This window comes from Ostreococcus tauri (assembly GCF_000214015.3).
Source record: "Ostreococcus tauri WGS project CAID00000000 data, contig chromosome 07, whole genome shotgun sequence".
Classification (NCBI taxonomy): Eukaryota; Viridiplantae; Chlorophyta; class Mamiellophyceae; order Mamiellales; family Bathycoccaceae; genus Ostreococcus; species Ostreococcus tauri.
In genome coordinates, this window is record NC_014432.2 from 207157 (window position 1) to 221273 (window position 14117).

The 14117-nt window shown below is 63.1% G+C and overlaps 10 protein-coding genes across 10 annotated transcripts; 7 read left to right on the top strand and 3 right to left on the bottom strand.

The window, feature by feature from the left end:
* OT_ostta07g01460 (P-loop containing nucleoside triphosphate hydrolase) lies at positions 1-654 on the top strand (the record flags this gene model as incomplete). Its single annotated transcript, XM_003080191.2, has 1 exon — positions 1-654. A coding segment is annotated over one exon (654 nt), but the record flags the coding sequence as incomplete, so codon positions are not given.
* A 140-nt stretch (positions 655-794) lies between these two features.
* On the top strand, positions 795-1895 carry OT_ostta07g01470 (Alcohol dehydrogenase superfamily, zinc-type; the record flags this gene model as incomplete). The annotated part of the gene is made up of 1 exon (XM_003080192.1): positions 795-1895. One exon carries the CDS (start codon positions 795-797, stop codon positions 1893-1895), a length of 1101 nt encoding a protein of 366 aa, XP_003080240.1.
* Positions 1896-1983: 88 nt separating this feature from the next.
* On the bottom strand, positions 1984-4377 carry OT_ostta07g01480 (unnamed product; the record flags this gene model as incomplete). Its single annotated transcript, XM_003080193.2, has 1 exon — positions 1984-4377. The coding sequence occupies one exon, from the start codon at positions 4375-4377 to the stop codon at positions 1984-1986; it is 2394 nt and encodes a 797-aa protein (XP_003080241.2).
* A 331-nt stretch (positions 4378-4708) lies between these two features.
* Positions 4709-5695, top strand: OT_ostta07g01490 (Prenylated rab acceptor PRA1; the record flags this gene model as incomplete). Its single annotated transcript, XM_003080195.1, has 1 exon — positions 4709-5695. One exon carries the CDS (start codon positions 4709-4711, stop codon positions 5693-5695), a length of 987 nt encoding a protein of 328 aa, XP_003080243.1.
* A 63-nt stretch (positions 5696-5758) lies between these two features.
* Positions 5759-6445, bottom strand: OT_ostta07g01500 (MIR motif; the record flags this gene model as incomplete). Its single annotated transcript, XM_003080196.1, has 1 exon — positions 5759-6445. One exon carries the CDS (start codon positions 6443-6445, stop codon positions 5759-5761), a length of 687 nt encoding a protein of 228 aa, XP_003080244.1.
* A 193-nt stretch (positions 6446-6638) lies between these two features.
* Positions 6639-6950, bottom strand: OT_ostta07g01510 (unnamed product; the record flags this gene model as incomplete). Its single annotated transcript, XM_003080197.2, has 1 exon — positions 6639-6950. One exon carries the CDS (start codon positions 6948-6950, stop codon positions 6639-6641), a length of 312 nt encoding a protein of 103 aa, XP_003080245.2.
* Positions 6951-7492: 542 nt separating this feature from the next.
* On the top strand, positions 7493-10262 carry OT_ostta07g01520 (Nuclear cap-binding protein subunit 1; the record flags this gene model as incomplete). Its single annotated transcript, XM_022983761.1, has 3 exons — positions 7493-7522; positions 7720-8576; positions 8777-10262. The coding sequence occupies 3 exons, from the start codon at positions 7493-7495 to the stop codon at positions 10260-10262; spliced, it is 2373 nt and encodes a 790-aa protein (XP_022839393.1).
* A 165-nt stretch (positions 10263-10427) lies between these two features.
* Positions 10428-11093, top strand: OT_ostta07g01530 (Ribosomal protein L27; the record flags this gene model as incomplete). Its single annotated transcript, XM_022983762.1, has 2 exons — positions 10428-10655; positions 10836-11093. The coding sequence occupies 2 exons, from the start codon at positions 10428-10430 to the stop codon at positions 11091-11093; spliced, it is 486 nt and encodes a 161-aa protein (XP_022839394.1).
* A 151-nt stretch (positions 11094-11244) lies between these two features.
* OT_ostta07g01540 (Tetrahydrofolate dehydrogenase/cyclohydrolase,conserved site) lies at positions 11245-12381 on the top strand (the record flags this gene model as incomplete). Its single annotated transcript, XM_003080201.2, has 1 exon — positions 11245-12381. One exon carries the CDS (start codon positions 11245-11247, stop codon positions 12379-12381), a length of 1137 nt encoding a protein of 378 aa, XP_003080249.2.
* A 446-nt stretch (positions 12382-12827) lies between these two features.
* OT_ostta07g01550 (Glycoside hydrolase-type carbohydrate-binding,subgroup) lies at positions 12828-14090 on the top strand (the record flags this gene model as incomplete). Its single annotated transcript, XM_003080202.2, has 1 exon — positions 12828-14090. The coding sequence occupies one exon, from the start codon at positions 12828-12830 to the stop codon at positions 14088-14090; it is 1263 nt and encodes a 420-aa protein (XP_003080250.2).
* Between the last annotated feature and the right edge of the window lie 27 nt (positions 14091-14117).

A 14117-nucleotide genomic window follows, 5' to 3' on the forward strand; every position in this document is an offset into this window, starting at 1 on the left:
TTCAAGTCGCACGAACGGGCGGATACGATCGCGAGCGGTGGGCGCTACGTCGTCGTCGTGCGGGAACCGTGCGATGTGTTTCATTCGTTTTATGAGTTTTTGCCGGCGTACTGCGGGATAGAGCGAGGGGTGATCGAGAAGGAGGCGTTCGCGGAGGCGGTGTTCGCCGGGGCGTCGCACAGCGGCGGATTCGCGGCGCACTACGTGAGTTGGTGGAAGGCGCTCGAGCGCGATCCGGAGAACGTGATCATGTTTTGCTTTGAGGATATGAAGGAAAATCTCGGGGACGTCGTGGACGCGGTGTCGGCGTTCATGGGAATCGAGCTCGACGACGACGCGCGCGCGCTCGTCCTCGAGCGCTCGGGATTCGAGTACATGCGTAACAATACGAAGTTCGACGATCATTTCGTCCGGGAAAAGGTGGCGAAGCAGATGGGAATGGAGGGAACGACGTTTACGGTCGGTAAGGTTCGCGATGGGGGCGGCGCGGTCGGCGATGGCTCTCGCGAGCTCCCGCCGAGCGTGCGAGACGCGATTTCAGAAAAGTGGCGCGCCGAAGTCGCCCCGAACGGTTTCGCAACCTACGGCGACTTCCGACGCGAACTTCGATCCCGATGGCGCACGAAATGGCTGAAACGCCCGGACGACGCGTGATCGAGCGCGTTACCGACGATCGACATCGAGTCGACGACCGTCGCCGTCCCCACACTTTGCGACGCGAGCGGTTGAGCGTCATGCGAGGTGCCGCTCGTTCCAATCGCGCCGCGTCGCCCCCGCCAAAGCGCACGCGACGAATGGGTACGCGCTCCTCGTCCGCGCGCGTCACCACCGCGTCGGCGAGCGCGACAAGACGCGCGTGGGAGATCTCGAGTAAAGGCTCGCTCAAGAACCTCGAGCTCAACACCGTCCCGTCCGTCGTTTTAAACCCCGACGAGTGCCGCGTGCGCGTGCGGGCGATCGGGTTGAACTTTGCCGACGTCTTCACCGCGCTGGGGCTGTATTCGGCGGCGCCAAAGGGGCGGTTCGTCCCGGGGCTGGAATGCTCGGGCGAAATCGTCGAGCTCCCGAACGGATACGCTGGGGACTTTCACGTCGGCGATAAGGTCATGTGCGTCGTTCGGTTCGGTGCGTTCGCGGATGAGGTGGCGGTACCGATGACGCAGATGCGTCCACTTCCAAACGGATGGACCTTTGAAGAGGGCGCGGGATTTTTGGTACAGGGGTTGACGTCGTATTACGGCTTGCGAGCGCTCGGCGACGTCAAACGTGGCTCCACGGTGCTCGTGCACAGTGCCGCGGGCGGATGTGGGTTGATGTCGTTGGGTATTTGTGAAGCTGTCGGCGCGGAGCCGATCGCGGTGATCGGGAACGCTGGGAAGGAGGAGACGCTGAAGGAGCGTTTTCCGTCGCTCAGAGCCGTAATCGTGCGAGATCGCAAACGATTCAAGCAACAGGTGAAGGAGGCGTGTGACTCCATCGGCGCGTCTGAAGGTTGTGATATCGTGTTCGATGCAACGCTCGGTGATTTCTTCCAGGGCGGATGGGATAACTTGGCGCGTGGCGGACGTTATGTGGTTTACGGTGCCGCGGATTTGACACCACGAGGCGATTCGATCGGTGTCGTAGGTTGGGTCAAGCTGGCGTGGAAATTCTTACGACGTAAGAAAGTGGATCCGCTCATGCTTCCGGGTGAGAACAAAGGTATCTTAGGCTTCAATTTGATCTGGCAATTCGACAAACAAGAAGAGCTCGCGAGACTGTTGGCAGAGCTCAACGCGTTGAATTTACCGGCGCCGAAAGTCGGAGCGACTTTCAACTTCACCGATTTACCAGAGGCGATGCGTTTGTTCCAAACGGGCCAAACCACCGGGAAAGTCGTCGTAACAGTTGAATAGTGTAGTAGGCAATATATTAGATCGCCAAAGACATCAACGCGCCCGTTGGGGAGATGGAGGACATCGCGGCGGTTAGTAATTTCGTCTTTCACACGCTGGCTATTCTGTCCGTGAGTTCCTCTATGCGCTCGTCAATGAGCGCGATTATCTTGTCGCCGCTTCCGTACATGCCCGTGCGCATCAAATCTCCTCGTTCCGCAACGAGACGCCTGACCTCTTTCTCTGCCGCGCGCTTCTCATTGAGCGTCGCCTCGATGGGCACAAATTTTGGCGGTGGCGGTCTGTTTTCTAAATCTTCAACAGGACGAGACGGCTCAGAAGCATCGTGGTCCTGCGTTCGATCTGGTCTCAGCGATAGTGGCGCGCGAGAGGGCTCTGTCGGTCGAGGTGCAACGCGCGCGAAAGCGCCCTTGGAGAAAGCGTTTGGTCCCGATGCGGCCGCGATATCCGCCCTGAAGGAGCTCATGAACGCGTCCGCGTCGCCGGTCTCTCCGGCGAGCATCTCGCTCATGAACTCGTTCGCGCTCGGCGCGACTTGCATCCTGTTCGTCACGTTTAGGCCCGCGCGCTCTACGGCTCGACGTAAATGTGCTCGTTCACGCTCAAGAGCGACGACTTGTCGAGCCATTTTCGTCAGTTGCCCTTTGTATCTCTCTTTTGATTCAGCCTCCTCGTTGGCTTGAGACTCGGCTGCTTCGCAGCGAGGAATCAAGCGAGAGATTTCAGCCTGCAACGTGGCCTCGTTCGTCTCAAGTTGCGCCTTCTTGTGCGTCGCGAATGCAGATTGTACTTCCATGAGTTGTGCCTCTGTCTGCTCCAATCGACGGTGCAACGCGTCGCGCTCGCGAACGGCTTCACGAGCCTTTTGTTTCTCCATCTCAACACGATGATCGCACGCCTCCTGATTGCGCCGCACCACGTCTTTTGCCTCCTCGCGCGCCGCCGCCGTCTCGCGTTCAAGCTTGTGTTTTCTGTGGTCGAAGTTTTCTTCCAACTCGATCAGCTTGCGCTCGCGCAACTCCAGATTCATCGCAGCTTCGTGCAGCTTCTTCTCCAATATGCGCGTCCGGTGCTCGGCCTCCTCCGCCTCTCTCATCCGCCTCGTCTCGTGACGCTTCCACTCGTCCTCTAATATGTTCATGCGCACCGACTCCTTAGATCGCAGTTCTTCATAAAATTTTGTCATCTGGTGTTGCTTCCACACCTCGAGATCGTACGCAACCTTGTACTCGATCCCAGACCGTGGATCGTCGCTCGGCGGCGGCGCGACGACGTGACGCGTTTGCGCCTTTGACGACGGTGCCGGAGGCTTCTGCGCGCTCGGCACGGGCGTGGGTGATAAAGCTCTCGGTGTCGGCTTGCGCGCTGGCGGCGGTGGCGTCGACGGGGCGGGTGCCGGATCGTTAGACGATCCGCGCGCATCGAGTCGGATGTACAATCGAACGCGCCCGACGACGACTCCTTCGTCGTCCACCATCTCAACCCTATACCGCACTTCCGGGCGACGAAGCAACTCATCGATCGCGACAATCGCGCGCGCCGTCTTACTGGTGTCCAATACGGACCAAACCTCAAGAACAAGCGCCGGTTTGCGCGAGAGGGTCGTCGCGAGCGCGGACGGCGCGCACGCGAACCCCACCGAGTCCTCACCGCTTGGAAACACGACCACGTCCCCGGGGCGCGCCGCCGCGCGCACGCTCGGCGCCGTACGCACGAAATACTCCCCCCTGGCGCGATCGACGCCGAGTTCGCTCGAAAGCACATCATCCATGCCCACGCTCGCCGCCACGGCGGCTCGAAAGTCAAACGTCGCGCTCGAGCCGACGCGCTCGAACGATTCCACTCGCGCCGTGAGCTCAAACTCTCTCTCACGCGCACCCACTCGCGCCCCCGGTCCACGTTCGCTCTCGAACGGGGGTAAAAACGCCTCGTCGTCCGATTCCACCGCCGTGGGTTCCGTCTTCGTCCGCGGCGTCCTCCGCGCGCGCGGACTCTCGCGCGCGCCGCGCCGACTTTCACCCTCCCCACCGATCGCCCGCGTCGTCACCCGCGCCCGCACCTCCCCCCAAATCGTTCCATTCCGCGCGCGCAGCACCACCACGCGCGCGTCGTCCACGGTATCGCGGTCAATATCCACCTCGCACGCGCCGCGCGCGCGCGTCCGTCCGCGCCCGTCTCGCGCCTCAATCATCACCCGCGCCCTCGACCGCGCGAGCGTCCGCGCCCGTCCCTCGGTCCGTCGAAACACCACAACCTCGCCCGCGCCCGCGCCCGCGAACGCGTCCGCGCCGTCTTCCGACCCCACGACCGTCGACGATCCATCGTCCCGTTGACCCACCGCGGCGTCGCCGTCGTCCACGCGCGCGCGCCCCCGTCGCGTCTCGCCGTCGTACGCGCACGCGAGCTCGAGCGCGCGCGATGCGGAGGAATTTTTTCCAATCGTCGCCCCGTCGAGGGCGAGCCGAAGCTCGCGCCCGCGCATCGCGCGCGCGCGTGTGCGCGCGCGCGACCGTTGACGTTTGGTCTTCCGCGGTTGGTTTTTTTCAAAGGCGCACGAGGGTCGGTCGATTTGGCGAGCGCACCGGTCGACGCCTTTCGATGGGAACCCGGTCGATGCCTTTCGAGCGTCGGCATCGATCGATCGATGGGCGTCGCGCGCGATCGACCGCGCGCGACGCCGCGCACGGGCGCGCGGGACGGTGGCCATGCGCGCGGTGCGCGGGGGGGTGTGCGCGCGCGCGCGCGTGGGGGCGCGAGCGACCGGGGCGACGCGACGCGCGACGCGAGGGTGGGATGACGTCGGCGTCGGGATGATGCCGACGGCGTCGACGCGACGGACGACGGGCGCGGTGACGCGCGCGCGTGGACGGACGGCGCGACCGCGATCGTCCACAGTGCCCGCGCCCGAGGGTTCGGAGGTGACGATCGCGTTCGATGGGGTGGCGGTGAAGAAGTGGTTCGCGCGCGCGACGGAGGCGCCGTGGGACGCGACGGCGGCGACGTGGCGCGAGTTCTTCGCGTTGAAGTCGATCGGTGCCGTCGTGGAGGTGGATAACGATCGAGAGACGGTGAACGCGACGGAGGTGGAGAGTCATGGATTGAATTTTCCGTCGTGTAAGGCGGAGGCGCTGGCGCGGGCGAAGGCGAATACGGTTCGATTTCGACAGAATTATCTCGTCATGGCGGCGGCGGCGGCTCTCATCGGATGCGAGTGCGCGGCGTTTGGGCTGGCGTTGACGCTGTTTTACGTTCACTTGGCGGCGACGAGCGATAAAATCTTGGGCGAGCTCGAGCTCGGGACGAGAGGGGCGCTCAAGTGGAACGCCGAGGTGGTGGCGGGCGTCCCGCGCAAGCGTCTGCGTCGCGTGACGCTCGCGTCGGCGATTGTGTTGTTCTTGCTATCCGACGCCACGGCAAACACGTACGCGGTCGTGCGTAGCGTGATGTGGACCAGCGTTGTGGCGGTAATTCACGCCATGCTGCGACCGATCGATCTCAAGGGCACGCTCGCAAATATCGTGAAGGAGTTTCGAGCGGCGAAGAGCAAGGAAGAGCTCAAGGACGCGGCGCAGGCTGGTTTCAATTCCATGAAGGCTTGGATCGGGGAAAAGGTCAAGCCAGAGAACGCCAAGCCGGTTTTCGTCGTGGAGAAGGGTGCGCGAAAGACCAACCGCACGGGCAACGAGGAGGAGGAACAAGCGAAGCGCGAAAATCCAGACGGCGCCATCGACGTGGACGCGAAGAAGGTTGAAGAAAACAAGTTTTACCTCCCGCATGATCGCGTCGAAGACGACACGTGAACTTTACTCGATTAATCATGAACTCATCATTAGAAAGAATAATCCCAACCCTCGCGCGCGCGTCTATAGCTCGTCTTTCGCCCGTTGCTCTTCCGAGGTGGGAAAGTACACGCCCTCCGCGCTCGTCCAAAGCGCGTTAGATCCCGGGCTCGCCGCCCCCATCACCTCCTGATGTCCCGCGATCGGTCGTCCATACTTCATATTATGCGAGCTCAAATACGCTCCGGTATCTTTATGCTTCAGCCGCACCTTTTTCCCGCGTTCCCACGCGTCGCCGCCGTTCGGGAGCTCCACCACCCAGTGATCGCCCGTGTCGCTCGACCCGTCCCCACCGAAGCACGACACTTCGTTATTCCCACTCAGCGGCGATCGATGCAAGTGCGAGTGCAACCACGCGCGCGTGGCGACGTGTCTCAACCGAATCGTCATCCCCGGCCCGATCGCCTCTCCGCGCGCGCACGTCGCGCCGCCGAGCGCCGGCTCGATCATCCAATACGCCCCCTCATCGCTCGATCGCACCGCCGTCACCGACTGCTGTCCAGATCCCGTGGCGTACGCGACCGATTGCGAGGACAGCGCGTGTTTCGTCGCCCCGTGCACGAGCTTGAGCGCGCTGCCACACGTCACGCGCGCGGGCGATCTGGACGATCCCGACGCGGTGGCGCGCGACGGGCGCGCGAGAACGGCGACGGCGAACGCCACGGCGACGACCGCGCGAGAGATCACGCGCGCGCGCGTCGAGCGAGGCATCGGTGCGGTGCGCGTGCGCGGTGCGTCGACGAGTGCGGCGCGGACGCGCGCGGGTCGAGCGGCGTCGCCCGCGGGCGAACCTCCGGCGCGGTGAACGTCGTCGAGGGCGCTGGACGACGGACGACGGATGACGACGCGGTATATATCAATCGTTCGCGAGCGACGACGGATGACGCGGGCGTCGAGGCGGCGCTCACTTGAAGAGTCGCTCGGGGCGCTCCACGGCGCGCTGTACGCGCCGCTCGAGCTCCTCCGTCGATTCGATCCAACCGCGCGACGCCTTCAACAGATCGATCTCCCTCGCTTGTCGTCGCAGTGACATCGCGTGCGCGCGTTGGCGCCGTCGTCCCGCGATGACGCGCGTCTCTCGCTCGCGTTGACGCGCGCGTTCCTCTCTGGCGCCCGCGCTCGCGCCCGCGCGCGCCGCCCGCGCGCGCGCCTTTTCAGCCAAACGCTCCGCTTTCTCCGTCGCCGCGACCGCTCTCGCCGCCGTCTCCACCTCCATCGTCGCCTTCGCTCGCGCTTCTCGCTCCGATCGCCACGCCTGGCGCGCGGCGTTCACCTCGGCGCGCCAGCGCTTGCGCTCGGCGAGCCACGCGCCGTCCCGCGCGCCGTCCCGCGTCCCACCCTCATTCGCCCCGACCGACGTCGACGCCGACGCGTGGGCGTACGTCCGAGCGCGCGCGTCGTCGTGCCCCCCCACCGCGCGCGCGCCGTCACCAGCGGCGCGCGCGCATCGCACGCGGTGGACGATCGCGCGCGCGTGCGTCACCAATCGCCCCACCGACGCGCGCGTGAACATCGCGACCGCCGCCGCCGCGACCGCGCCCGACGCGCGCGCGACGCGACGACGCGCGAGATGTACGTCCGACGCACCCGAGGACGCGCGCTCGACGCTTGCGACGCGGTGTGCCGCGCGTGCGACGCGCGCGCGTGTGGGATTTTTCGCCACGGCGGTGAAAACCTCTCGGGCTCACGCGTGACAAATGTACGAATGCGTCGACGCGGGCGACCGGAGACGTCGACGGAGGTGATTTGAGACGGGACATGTCGCACGCGAAGCGCGCGCGGCGTGAGGTGCGTCGATGTGCGCCGCGTTCGCGGCGCGCGCGCGCGCGTGGGCGGGGGTGAAGCGATGCGCGCGTCGAGGAGATCGAGCTCGAGGCGTGGATTCGATGTGACACGCGGTCTCGGGGATGATGCGCGCGGTCTTTGCGCGCGGGGGGGGGTCGGTGCGTCACGCTGACGTCGTTACGTGATTTACGCGCGATTAGGACGGCTCGCACGGCGTTGATGGACCGAACGAGGATGATCTTCGAGAGCTCCGGGACGTGATCATTCACTGCGACGGCTCCGCGGACGTCTTACGCGGCCTCTCCGGAGACATCGCGCGCGAGGGTGAAACGCTGTGCGAGCACGCGATGGGTTTTGTGATGGAGTGCGTCACGGAGCTGCCGGTCAAGACGCCGGTGTACGCGACGCTGGTGGGGTTGATCAACGCCACCGCCGGGGAGTTCGGTGGACGCGTCGTGGAGGAGACAAAGACGGCGCTCGAGGAGGCGCTGAACGGGGGTGATCTCACCCAGCGCACTCGCGCGCGGGTGTTGACGAGGTTTTTAGTGCTCCTGAGCACTGTGGGCGCTGTGCAAAGGATGGACGTGATGAGGTATTTGGATTCGCTGCTGAAGGAGTCGCAGGCGCTCGCGAAGAAGGGCGCGACGGGATGGCAGCCGCGGGCAGATTGGCTCGCATACGTCGCTCTGTCCGCGCTTCCGTGGGGTGGGGAATTCTTGTCCAAGTCTGAGTGCTCGAACGAGTTCGAGGGACTGTTGGACGCGGCGGACGCGTACTGCAAGACGCGCTCCGCCAATCCAGACCCGGCGTCCGTCATCGTTAAGTCTGTGGACGGCACGGAGACGGATTGGTTCGCGGACATGTGCGCTCGCCTGAGTGCGGCGCACACGGATGGTATTTGGAAGATCGCCTCCATTCCCACCATTGCCGAGCAATTCGTCGAGGAGTTGGCGAGCACAACCAACGCGCATGCTCTTGGAGACGTGACCATTTCGACCGTCGAGTTCGCGAGTCATGCCGAAGCTGCGGCGCGATACCCCGGTCGATCGATGCTAAGGTGCGCTTAAGAACAATCGCGATGTCGAATGTCCGATCGGCGATGAAGATTTACTTTATATATCTCGTTAATCCACTGACCTCGCGCTGATATGAGAAAACGTTCAACGAGCCGAGCGCCGCTCGAGGGGTGAACCGAGCTCTCGCCGTCGAACGCGGTGACTGACCGAAGCGACTTACAAATTTCATTCGTTCGCACAGAATTTTGGACCCGAGCTTTACCGAGGGCACGGGTAATGTCGACGCGTGGGGTCCGCTTGAGCGTTTCGTTGCGGAGGAGTACATCGTGGACACCATCTGGGCATTCGAGCCAGGATATCGTCGAACTGCGACCATTCCGGCCGCTGAGCAGCTGGCGTCGCTTCCTCTTCCCGCAGAGCAGCCCGAGCAGTGTCAGTTCTTGGTGGCTGAGACTTTGTTTGCCGAGTTGCTTGCGCTCCCAGAGCCGACGTTTTCGCCCGTCTTCTACCATATCGTCATCCAAGACTTGTGCAAGATCATCCCCACGTTCCCGCCAAAGATGGCAAAAACGGCGGGTATGATGTTCAGGTCGATCGATCGCATGGACGTGACCGCGCGCGATCGTCTCGCAAGCTGGCTCGCGCACCAAGTTTCGTGCTTTGATTTGGTTTGGCCCTGGTCGAGCTGGAAGCACGTGATGGAGCAACAGGAGGACGCACCCCAGCGCGCGTTCGTCGTGGACGCACTGAAGAAATTGTGCCAACTCAGTTTCATCGAACGCGTTGAAAAGAGTCTTATCGAGGAGCTCCGACCGCTCCTGCCAACCGGTAGAGGCGTGAACGCCGAGTACATTGCCGAGACGGCGGCCGACCCCACTTTTGGAAAGCTTCAGCAAATGCTCGCTGAGAAGCGACAGGGGTACGAGGTCGTCCAATGGATCGGCTCCGAGGGAGCGACTATGGCAAGTCCGGAGGTTTTGCTTCGATCACTCGTCGTCGCCGCGCTCGAGCGCGGACAAAAGTGCATCACGCACCACGACGTTTTGCTCAAGCGATACGCCGCGCCGATTCGTGAGTTGGTTGAAAAGGCTGGCGGCGAGGTCGCCGTCGACGCCGCGGTCGGGATCTGGCGTGGTCACTATCAGATGGCCCCTATCGCGGTCGAACGTTTATTAGCTCTTGATTTAGTCGCGCCATCCGCGGTGGTGAACTGGGTGGTGCAGCGCGCGGCGGTGTTCGGCGAGGATGACACGTACGAGATTGCATCCACCGTGTGTGACTTCGTGTGCGCCTCCGAGGCGAGCGTGGTTGGAAAGCGAAGTGCACTGGTGAGTAAGATTCGTGCCGCCGAGGCTGAGGCCTCGGGTGCTGGTCGTGCCGCCGAGGAGCTCTCTGCCCAGGGTCGGTCGTACGAGGCGCAGCAAGCGGCAGCAGCTGAGGCACAGGCGGTGGAGGAGATCGCCCAACACGAGGCTGAGCTCGCCGCCACAGAGGCGCCGATCGCTCGCGCTAACGCATTGGCGCGCGAAACCTGCTTACAACTATGCGGTGGTCTCGTCAAGGCGAGCGCGCACGGCGCCTCTGCGCCCGTCGCCGAGCGCGTCTTGGCCTTTGTCCGCGCCCGTCGCCTCCAGCTCGCCCTCGACACTGACGCCGTGATCAAGGCGGCGGGAACGAAGAGCATCGCCAAGACCGCCGTCTCACACGCCCTCGGCGTTCCCTGCTAGACGATCTTTGTGTTAACACGCGACTCAAACCGTTCGCGTCTCGCCAGGCCGTCGCGCGCGCGATGGGAAAGACCTAATTCGGATGACGTCGCCCATCGTGACCCCACTTTGTGGAATCGACCCCACACCGCCCCACTCGTCCTCGCGCGTCTTCGCCCACGCGCGATGTTCGCCTCTCTGAGCTCCAAGATCTCCACCACCGCCCTCCGCGTCGTCCCCAACGTCGCCGGAGAACGAAAGCGCCGCGCCGCCGTCATCGAGTGCGCGCACAAGAAAGGGACGGGGTCCACGAAGAATGGCCGCGATTCCAATCCGCAGTACCTCGGGGTGAAGAAGTACGGCGAGGAGAAGGTCACGGTGGGCTCGATCATCGTCCGACAGGTTGGGAACAAGGTACGAGAAGACGACGCGAGAGGGGCATCGAGGCGAGGCGAGGGAGGCGCGCGCGACGCGCTCGAGGGTTGAGGGTTTCGCGCGCGCGGCGAGAGGGGTCGACGACGCCGATGTTTTGATGTCGACGCGCGATGTGGGTGAAGAAGGTGACTGACGATGGACTTTTTACGCGATTCACAGTTCCACGCGGGTGACGGTGTCGGCACCGGTAAAGATTTCACCCTCTTCGCGCTTCGCGACGGCGAGGTGCACTTCAAGGTTGGCGCGAACAAGAAGAAGTACGTCACTGTCGTTGATGCGGTCGACCGATCCGGTCGCGCCGACGGTCAACCGACGCGTAAGGACAAGCGACACGCCATGTACACGCCGCGCGCGGTGCAACGGGCGGCGGCTGAGGAAGGCATGTCTGGGGTCGAAAAGGTCTCCGAGGCGCGCTAGGCCGTCGCGCATCGAGACTTACTTCGTAGCCCATTCGTCGAAACCGCATTCTTACCTAGTAGCCGTGTAATCGCTTCAATTAGCTCGATCTTCGTTAGAGTCGTCGTCCAATCGCGTTCGATCGCGTCATCGGCGAGCGTTCGCCGCGGCGATGGCGTTAATCGAATGTGACACTGGTGGCGGCATTGTCAGACCGCACTCCCCGGCGTCGTCGAGCGCCCGTCTCGCGCGTTCCTCGCCGTCGAGCGCGATCGAAGCCATGGCGTCCACCGCGCGCGTCGCTCGCGGGCTCGGCGCGCGCGTCGCCACGCGCGGTGCGTCTTCCGTCCCGACGAACCGGACGCTGAGCGCGCCGGCGCACCGCGCACGCGTCTCGTCGTCGGGACGCGGCGTCGTGCGCGTCCGCGCGATGTCGGCGACGATCATCGACGGCAAGGCGATCGCGCAGGCGGTGCGAGAGGAGGTGCGAGAGAAGGTTGCGGCCATGCGGACGCGAACCGGGAAAGTCCCGGGACTGGCGGTGGTGCTCGTGGGCGAACGCAAGGACTCGCAGACGTACGTGAGGAGTAAAAAGAAAGCGTGCGAAGAGGCGGGCATCGAGTCGTTCGGAACGGATCTTCCGGAGGACGCGACGGAGGACGAGGTCCTGGCGGTGGTGGAGGCGTACAACGCCGACCCAAACGTGCACGGGATCCTCGTGCAACTGCCCATGCCCAAGCACATCAACGAGGAGCGCGTGCTCGGGGCGATCAGTTACGAGAAGGACGTCGATGGATTTCACCCTCTAAACATTGGCCGGCTCTCTCAGCGCGGGCGCGAGCCGCTGTTCGTGCCGTGCACGCCGCGCGGGTGCATCGAACTGCTCGAGCGTACGGGCATTCCAATCGCGGGCAAGGAAGCTGTCGTCGTCGGGCGATCCAATGTCGTGGGGACACCTGCGGCGCTGTTACTTCAACGACGCGACGCCACGGTCACCATCGTACACTCGAGAACGCCGAACCCGGAGGAAATCTGCCGCCGCGCCGACATCGTCATCGCCGCGTGCGGACAGATGGAGATGGTCAAGGGTTCGTGGCTCAAGCCCGGGTGCGCCGTGATCGACGTCGGGATCAACGCCAAAGATGATCCGAGTAAGAAACTCGGGTACCGACTCGTCGGTGACGTCGAGTTTGATTCCGCGAAGGAGGTTGCCGGGCACATCACGCCGGTGCCGGGCGGCGTCGGGCCAATGACCATCGCGATTTTGCTGCAGAACACGTTGGAGGGCGCGGAGCGAGCGTACGCGTAACTTGTAACTTAACGAGGGAACGAATATGCAAAAAGAAATGCGGAATGCCAGGATCGAACTGGCGACTTCAGGATAACTCTCGAGAGTCAATCTTGGAGCACGACGTGTCGTGCGCGAGCGTTCGCTCGGTGAAGTTTTGTGGCTGGTAGATACGAAGCACCTCGCGATGCCCATATTGCAGTATTTTGTTTTGCTATGAGACCTGCACTCTAACCAACTGAGTTAATTCCGCTGCACTGCGTCCGACGCGTGGAGTCGAGACCCCGGTGGAGTCCTCGGAGCCACTCGTCGTCGAGTCATTACTGGTCACCAAGTGAATCGTGGTCCGACAAACCGCGCTCAAGAGGTGTCGCAAAACTTACGGGTGCTTTGTGTCTTCCGGCGGCGCGAGGACCGCGCCCCCCCGCGCGCGACGCGACGCGTCCCCGCAGTCACCGACGCGACCGATGACCGCGCGCGTGCGCGTCGGACCCACCGCTATCAGCGGCCACGCGTCGCCCCGCGCGTTCCGTCGTCGCGCGACGTCGCGGCACCACGGTCGACGAACATCCGTGTCCACCACCGCCGCGTCGTCCCAGGACCCGCCGAAATTCGTGCGCGATTCGCGCGACGAAGCGCGAGCCGCGCAGCCTCTGGACGCCGGACGACGACCGGAAGAGATCAATGCGTTTATTGGAGCGATTAAGGGGGAAATCGGGGGTACGTCGAGTAGTTCATCAGAAACCTCGGCGGTGACGCTCGCCCTGGCGAAGGAATTCAACGTCGGCGAACGCGTGCGCGTCACCGAAGGAAGATCCGGTGCCACCAAGGTGCAGTTAATGCACCCATCTGGATCCTATGCGGATGTGTATCTCAAGGGATCGCTCACGGTGGGGTCGTGGGTGATGGCGAACGGAGGAGAAGTTTTGTTTTACGACGACGGGAACTCGGAAAAGCCAGGAGGGATTTCGATGCAGTTTCCGGGAATCACGAGCAAGTCCGAATTCCGGATCATCGAGACGGGAACCGTTGCTGACGATACGCCATTTGTCACTATCGAGTTAGCGGGCGATAACGCGGACTCAACATTCAAGCTGTCCGTGGAAATCTCCTTGGCGTCGCACAACGCGCTGAAGATGAAGACCACCGTGCACAACACGGGATCGTCCAAATTCGAATACCCTCTCGGCCACAACGCCCACATCGCGGTGTCCGATGCCCACCACGGAGATGTCTATTTTATCGGTTTCGAAGACTGCGTCTACCTCGACAAGAAGCTGCACTCGACCAAGCCGCGCGTGCGCTTCACCAAGGATTTGGACGCCATGTCGGAGAGATGTTTCAAGCTCACCGGACCGACGGATAAGACGTACCTGTGTACGAATGATCACAACACGGGCGTCGAGGTCGGAACCGGGTGCACCGTGTACGCTCAAAACCTTTCGGGCGAAACCGGGTGCGTCGACCGCGTGGTTTTCAATCCGTGGGAGGAATCGCCCAAGGCATACCGATGGTACGCCGGTTTAGGAATAGGAAATTTTGGAAAGCTTCGAGTGGCGGAACCGGATTCAAAATCGTCGACGGAGGTGCAGTTCAAGGTGGTCGACGCCACCCCGAGCGTCGGTATCAGGGAAGATTTTGAGCTGCTTGAGAAGATAAACACGCGCAACATGCTCTCTAGGCGGAAGATCGATCTGAGCGATGCCGAGTTGCCGAGCGATTTGCAATAAACCAGTATTACACCATAACTAGTTAGT